The sequence below is a fragment of the Pygocentrus nattereri genome, chromosome 23, assembly GCF_015220715.1.
Source record: "Pygocentrus nattereri isolate fPygNat1 chromosome 23, fPygNat1.pri, whole genome shotgun sequence".
NCBI lineage: Eukaryota > Metazoa > Chordata > Actinopteri > Characiformes > Serrasalmidae > Pygocentrus > Pygocentrus nattereri.
Genome location: NC_051233.1, coordinates 33,096,668 through 33,104,202, shown reverse-complemented (window position 1 = coordinate 33,104,202; position 7,535 = coordinate 33,096,668). Strand labels below are relative to the sequence as shown.

The 7,535-nt window shown below is 40.2% G+C and overlaps 1 protein-coding gene across 4 annotated transcripts in view; it reads left to right on the top strand.

Moving 5' to 3' along the window:
- The window catches only part of prps1a (phosphoribosyl pyrophosphate synthetase 1A), a 14,323-nt gene extending 9,081 nt beyond the window's left edge, over window positions 1-5,242 (top strand). For all 4 annotated transcript variants that reach the window (XM_017724620.2, XM_017724618.2, XM_017724619.2 and 1 more), the window contains 3 exons: window positions 862-1,035; window positions 2,716-2,875; window positions 5,078-5,242. In XM_017724620.2, coding sequence (XP_017580109.1) covers window positions 862-1,035; window positions 2,716-2,875; window positions 5,078-5,170 — 427 coding nt within the window. In that variant the 3' untranslated portion in view covers window positions 5,171-5,242. The remainder of the gene's footprint in view (window positions 1-861; window positions 1,036-2,715; window positions 2,876-5,077) is intronic.
- Window positions 5,243-7,535: the final 2,293 nt, after the last annotated feature.

The window sequence follows — 7,535 nt, the reverse complement described above, 5'->3', positions numbered from 1 at the left end:
GTTTTCTGCTTTTTTTTCTTGATTCTGAAAAATACGTACCTTGGCTGTTTTGACTGTAAATTAAATGAGCGAGTGATGGTGTCTGGCATTTGCACAGTACTGTACTTTTAACCCCTAATGCCTAAAGTTGCCTCAGGGCAACAAACCCACATTTTTCAAATAAATAAAATGCTTTTACTTTGTAAATATATAATAGCCACTAAATGATACGGTGACCAAGTAAAACCTTTTTCTCAGATTATTAAAACTTGTACTTTCCATATAACCCTTTTATTGTCAGTAAGTATGCATCATGCCATTTTAAAATGATGAATGTGGGTTTGTTGCCCTGAGGCAACATTATGCTCTAAAGGGTTAAAATAATATTAAGGTTTAGTTTTAATCTTGCCTGCATGAAGATAGATGGAGGCTACTTTGAAGAATCTGAAGCTCACTACAAAATTTTGTACAGCTTTTTTTTTATTGTTGCTTTGAAATATAAGAAAATAGTAAAAGAAAATAGACCAATGCTTCCAAATAGGTATATATAACTTTTACATGGTACTGTATGTGTAGTTTTTACATTAAAATAGCCTCTAAAATCAAGATAATAATCATATTACAGTGTAAACATGGCTTTACTCCCTAACTGTACTAACAGTTTGAGTGTGGATGTTCTGTTTGGAAGGTGCTGCACGCTTTAATGCCTTTATATGAATATTCCACACTGAAGCCCTTATTTAAGAGGATTTACGAGTTTGTTTTGTTGCATTTTGCTGAATGTCTGAAGTGCTGATGAACCTTCTGTGTGTAAGTTTGGCTTTTCTTATGGTCTCTGAGTGATGATCTGCTGAATTGAAGTGGATGTGATTGTGATTGTAGGGTGACGTCCATAGCGGATCATCTGAACGTGGACTTTGCTCTGATCCACAAAGAGAGGAAGAAGGCCAATGAAGTTGACCGCATGGTTTTGGTCGGAGATGTTAAAGACAGGGTGGCCATCCTGGTGGACGACATGGCGGATACATGTGGCACGATCTGCCACGCGGCGGACAAGTGAGGATACGCACACACATATATGTGCACCATGGATCAAACGCGGAACAAATGAAAGAAATAAATAAATAAATATCGGTAATAAAAACAGTTGCATTACAGACAAATGATATGATGCTGCTGCTCTACAACTTCATATCGTCTCAGTAAAAACCTGTAGAAAATATGTTCACTGTGTCCAGAATGAAGAAAGAAAAATCTAAAATAATTCAGAAAATGTATATTTCAGTATTGTATAATAATATTATAATATTAATAGAATGAAGTTCTAATAAAATTAATATCCAGAATGAAGTTCTAATGTAATTAAAATCCAGAATGAAGTTCTAATGTAATTAAAATCCAGAATTTAATTTTAAAATGTAAAAGTTTTTTTTTATTATTCTTATCGTATTTGTGTTTTTTCGTAACAAAAACCCGTCAAATAAAATAAAATAAAGGGGCTACTACATACGAAAATAAATACATACATTTAAATAAAAAAGTCACAATACCTGACAGTGGCGGCGACATGTCCATCAGTGGTTCCCATGTTTTCTGAAAAATGTCTCCTTTATCTTTTCGACCGTAAGCAAGCTGTTCCAGTTGCGATGTTTTTTAACAGGCCGAGTGTTTGAGGCCTTTGTTGATTCCAGGTAAGCAGGATGCACTTTGCTCTCTGTGATATTAGGCCAAATGTCTCAACAGACATGGGATCCAGTGTCCTGTCCAGATCGGTACCAGATAGGTTCTATATAGGTGTAAAGTGTGTCGGGATTTCCAGAACCTTAACAGTTAAATCATGTAAAAAATGTTTTAATGCCCCACAAAACAACATGAATAAATGTCCAGAATGAAGTTTTATTAAAATTAATATCCAGAATGAAGTTTTAATAAAATAAATGTCCAGAATGAAGTTTTATTAAAATTAATGTCTAGAATGAAGTTTTATTAAAATTAATATCCAGAATGAAGTTTTATTAAAATGAATGTCCAAAATGAAGTTTTAATAAAATTAATATCCAGAATGAAGTTTTAATAAAATTAATGTCCAGAATGAAGTTTTAATAAAATTAATGTACAAAATGAAGTTTTATTAAAATTAATATCCAGAATGAAGTTTTAATAAAATAAATGTCCAGAATGAAGTTTTAATAAAATTAATGTACAAAATGAAGTTTTATTAAAATTAATATCCAGAATGAAGTTTTATTAAAATTAATGTCCAGAATGAAGTTTTAATAAAATAAATGTCCAGAATGAAGTTTTAATAAAATTAATGTCCAGAATGAAGTTTTAATAAAATAAATGTCCAGAATGAAGTTTTAATAAAATAAATGTCCAGAATGAAGTTTTATTAAAATTAATATCCAGAATGAAGGATTGTCAAGTTAGTATTTTGTTGTTCCCAAGATCTTTGAAAAAACAAGTAAATGTCTAGTTTCCAATATTCATTTCTTTATTTCTTTCTTTATTTATAAGTATTGTAAAATTTACAGTAATTTCTTCACAGAAGTAGCAACGTGTGGAAATGAATGAATTTGTGAGGATTGTGTTGATGGTTCTCAGAACTTTGCATGTATGATCATAACTTTGCATCTCTTTCTCATCCCTGCAAGTATAGTACAGCAATACTGTGTGTGTGTGTGTGTGTGTGTGTGTGTGTGTGTGTGTGTGTGTGTGTGTGTGTTCCTATATTAGGTTGGTCTCTGCTGGAGCGACTAAAGTCTACGCTATTCTGACTCACGGCATCTTCTCTGGACCTGCGATCTCTCGCATAAACAACGCCAACTTTGAGGCTGTGGTGGTCACTAACACTATTCCACAGGAGGACAAGATCAAACATTGCAGCAAGATACAGGTATAGAACCTCAGGACTGGACAGTGTGGCCAGAGTGTTGTCCTGATAGGTGTTCAGTGATGGTCCATGTGCTCTGTTATCTGTATACAGTATCAGTGTCTCTGAAGAAGATCAGTTATATATAAATAGTTCTCAGTTAAATAAAAAATGTGTATAAAATGCTCCCACCAACTGCTGTACTGAAGCAGCTACTCTTCAACTTTCAGGTCTTCATTGCTAATCATTGATTGTGGCGTAGAACAAAATAATGATTGCATCAAAAATGCTTCAAATGCGCTTTATTAATACTAGAAAAATACTTTTGATTATTAATATATGCGTTTTTATTGCTAGGCCTCGTTCCCTGAGCCCTGGAGCTTAGATCAGGATTAAAACTAAGGAGAGGTAGAGCCGAGCAGCTGGGTTGGGCTCTTCAGCTATTCAAACAGCGTTTGTTAAATGATCCAGATATATTGCATAATATATTTTGATCATGTGATACGCTTCTACAGACGCTGTACAGCAGCTCGTTCAGTTGAAATGTGTTTACTGTGCAAGTTGTTTGCAAAATCAGCAGCTGATGAACGCTAGTCATGGTCAGGTCTTGCTGTTTTGGCCACTGTGGTCAGCCCGTAGACCAAACAGCCTGGGAACACGCTGAGATTAGAGACAGGCTTGTGGATTACTAATAGGAAAAATCTGACCATCTGTCCAGAGAGAGACCCAACAGCCTTGTGTTGTGAATTCCATGCTAGAACAAACTCAGACAGCCCAAGATACTGGTTAAAAACACACAGCTGTTTCGCCCATAGGGCTCATTTGTGCTGAAAACAAGTGCATTTTACTTTATTCGCAGCTTTATCTGAGTGCAGTATTGCCATTGTTGTTTTTCAGTGACATAATTGCAAAAGACCAGCTGCCCTTTACATTGTGTGAAAGTTTCCTGGTGAATGGACCAAGATCGATATAAATGGTTCGGAATTGTTTGGAATAAAATCTTTCTACATTACCTTCCATCAAAGGTTAAGATGCTGTAAAGTTACTTTGTGGAGATGCGAGGATTTGCCCCGACAGCGACCTGACTGTCGCACCTATGTAATCTTGTTGGACATCCCATTCCAAAACCATGGGCATTAATATGGAGTTGCCCCCCTTTGCGGCTGTAACAGCCTCCACTCTTAGGACCTTTTTCGTGGGAATTTGTGCCCATTTCAGTCAAAACAGCATTTGTGAGGTCAGACACTGAGAGAGTCTGGCTCACAATCAACGTTCCAGTTCAACCCAAAGGTGTTCAGTGGGGTTGAGGTCAGGGCTCTGTGCAGGCCACTGGAGTTCCTCCACACCACACTTGTCAAACCGTGTCTTTATGGAGCTCGTTTTGTGCACAGGGGCTCAGTCATGCTGGAACAGGATAGGCTCTTCCCCAAACTGCTGACACCAAGTTGGAAGCATGTAATTGTCTAAAATGTCTTATTATGCCAGACAATTATTCCTCCTCCACCAAACCCAGATTCATTCATCAGACTGCCAGATAGTAAAGCGTGGTCCATCCTTCTATGAAAAACATTTTCACTGCTCCAGAGTCCAGGGGCGGCGCTTTGCACCACTCCAGCCGACGCTTGGCGTTGTGCATTTTGATCTTAGGCTTGTGTGCAGCTGCTAGGCCATGGAAACCCATTCTGTGAAGCTCCAACTACACAGTTCTTCTGCTGATGTTTCTTCCAGAGGCAGTTTGGAGCTCTTTAATGAGTGATGCAACAGAGGATAGACACTGTGCCCTATAGCACAGGTGGCCCCACTCTGTGAGTTTGGTGGTCTACCGCTTCGTGGTTGAGCTGTTGTTGCTCCTACACGCTTTAATTTCACAATAATAGCACTTACGGTTGTCTGGGGCAGATCTAGCAGCACAGAAATTTCACAAACTGACTTGTGGCAAAGGTGGCGTCCTGTGACAGTGACATGGTTAAAGTAACCGAGCGCATCAGTTCGACCCTCTACTGCTACTGTCTGTACTGCAAGGCTATGTGCTTAATGTGAACTACCTGTTAGAAATGTGTGTGGCTGAAACACATGAACTCAGTAATTAGGAGGAGTGTCCACATACTTTTGGCCATATGTTGTATGTTTGTATATTTCCGCTTATGGTTTGAGCTGATGTTATAATGTTATAGTAGACGCTCTAGGATATTTATTGTTTGTGTTGTTTGCTCCGCCCCACTGCAGGTGATTGACATCTCCATGATCCTGGCAGAGGCAATCAGACGAACCCACAACGGAGAGTCGGTGTCCTACCTGTTCAGCCATGTACCCTTATAACACACACGCTCTCGTACATTTTCTGTTCGCTGTTTGTGAGCGAATATAAAAAATATCCAAATATGAGCTCATCATTTTACAGACTCTTCACTGCCATCAGCTTCATGCACTCTAATAACCATGGATTGTACCTGCTTAGTCCACTGAGCATTGCTTCAATGTTTATCTGAACAATCTACAGTCATTTAGTCTCATTACTCAGAGTTACGTGTTCCAAAGATCTGAATAACTTTATCCAAACTCCGCCCACAAAGGTGTTTTTCATAGCTAGTAGGTATTGTGTTATAACTACGTCACTATAGTAGCTACTAAATATCACATTTGTGGGTGGATGCATGAATAATTTACTGGAAATTTCATCATATGTGGAATAATATTGGATGTGTGAGCCACATTAGCAGAACGTGGGTCTGTTTATGTAATCACTGCATTATGTAATCACTGCACATCTGCCTGTTACACTTAAGCCCGAACGATAAACAGGTGGCACTGCGATATTTTAGCCACAGTTGTTATGAATATTGCTACGGCAGCTGAATTTCTTCGTTAGTCTCGTGTGGACGTGTGTAATGTTTTTCCGTTCTTGCTTTTCTCGGAGTGTGAACTGTTTTCTGTGCGGTACGTCGCTTTAATAAGGTTTCCTCTTGGCTACTGAAGATTCAGGGAGCTCTAAAAGTGTAGAGTTAAGACGAAGCGCAGAGGACTTTATTTTTATATATTAGTACAGTCGTTCTGATGTTTCTGTTTGTTTTATGTGAATGTTTGTGTTTACAGTCGTGCGGTTTTGAGGCTGCATGAGGACAGATCTGTTCTGAAGTGCCCTTCATTGTTCATTAACCACACAAACACAAGCTGGAGCTAATAGGTGGTGTTAAAAAGGGCCTCGTACACCGATCAGGCAGAACGTCATGACCACCTCCTCATTTCTCCACTCACTGTCCACCTTATCAGCTCCACTGACCGTATAGCTGCACTCTGTAGTTCTACAGATACAGACTGTAGTCCATCTGTTTCTCTGATACTCTGTTACCCTGTTCTTCAGTGGTCAGGACCCCCATGGACCCCCACAGAGCAGGTGCTATTTGGGTGGTGGGTCATTCTCAGCACTGAGTAACACTGACGTGGTGGTGGTGTGTTGGTGTGTGTTGTGCTGGTCTGAGTGGATCAGACACAGCAGTACTACTGGACTTTTAAACACTGTGTCCACTCACTGTCCACTCTATTAGACACTCCTACCTTGTTGGTCCACCTTGTAGGTGTAAAGTCAGAGACGACAGCTCATCTGCTGCTGCACAGTTTGCGTTGGTCATCGTCTGGTCCTTCATCAGTGGGCACAGGACGCTGCCCACAGGACGCTGCCCACAGGACGCTGCCCACAGGACGCTGCCCACAGGACGCTGTTGGCTGGATATTTTTGGTCGGTGGACTATTCTCAGTCCAGCAGAGACACTGAGGTGTTTAAAAACTCCAGCAGCACTGCTGTATCTGATCCACTCACACCAGCACAACACACACTAACACACCACCACCACCACATCAGTGTTACTGCAGTGCTGAGAATGACCCACCACCCAAATAGTGCCTGCTCTGTGAGGGTCCATGGGGGTCCTGACCACTGAAGAACAGGGTAACAGAGTATCAGAGAAACAGATGGACTACAGTCTGTAACTGTAGAACTACAGAGTGCAGCTATACAGTAAGTGGAGCTGATAAGGTGGACAGTGAGTGGAGAAATGAGGAGGTGGTCATGACGTTCTGCCTGATCGGTGTAGATCAATGTTGTTTCTTTCTGTTTCTCTGGGCAGAAGTCGAAGATCACTCTTCCAGTTGGCCATTAAGTACAAGTTATTCAGCTTTCAGGAGCAAGAAAAAGAGAAAGAGATCAGAAAATCACGCAGAAGCACCAACGAATAAATATAATACAGGTGTTCAGTGTTCAGTGAGTCTCTCTTCACCTTTATCACAGCTTCCGACTCACGTTCAGCTCCTCAAAGAACCCGCAGACATGCCTCCAAAGCTCAGTCTGAGAAGCTGGTTGATGATTTTCTGTAGTAATCAAACCCATTCAGTGGTGCTGAGGTCTGGACTCTGGGGTGGTCAGTCTATCGTCCAGCTTCTTTGTTTGGTGTGTCCGTCTCCTTTTCTCAGTGAGGTTCTTCTTGATCAGCTACTTGAACACTGAGTGGTCTTCTCACAGTGGAAGGATGGAAAGAAACCCCTGTGGATGTTTTCAAATCTGAAGCAGCTTGATGTTCTCCTCTCAGAGATCAAAGCTTTCAGTGCTGTTTATCTGAAGGGGGCAGGTTTGGTATCTAGCAGGTCTTCCAGGTGGTTGTTAGGAGCCCTATTTTCTGGAAGCTCTTAT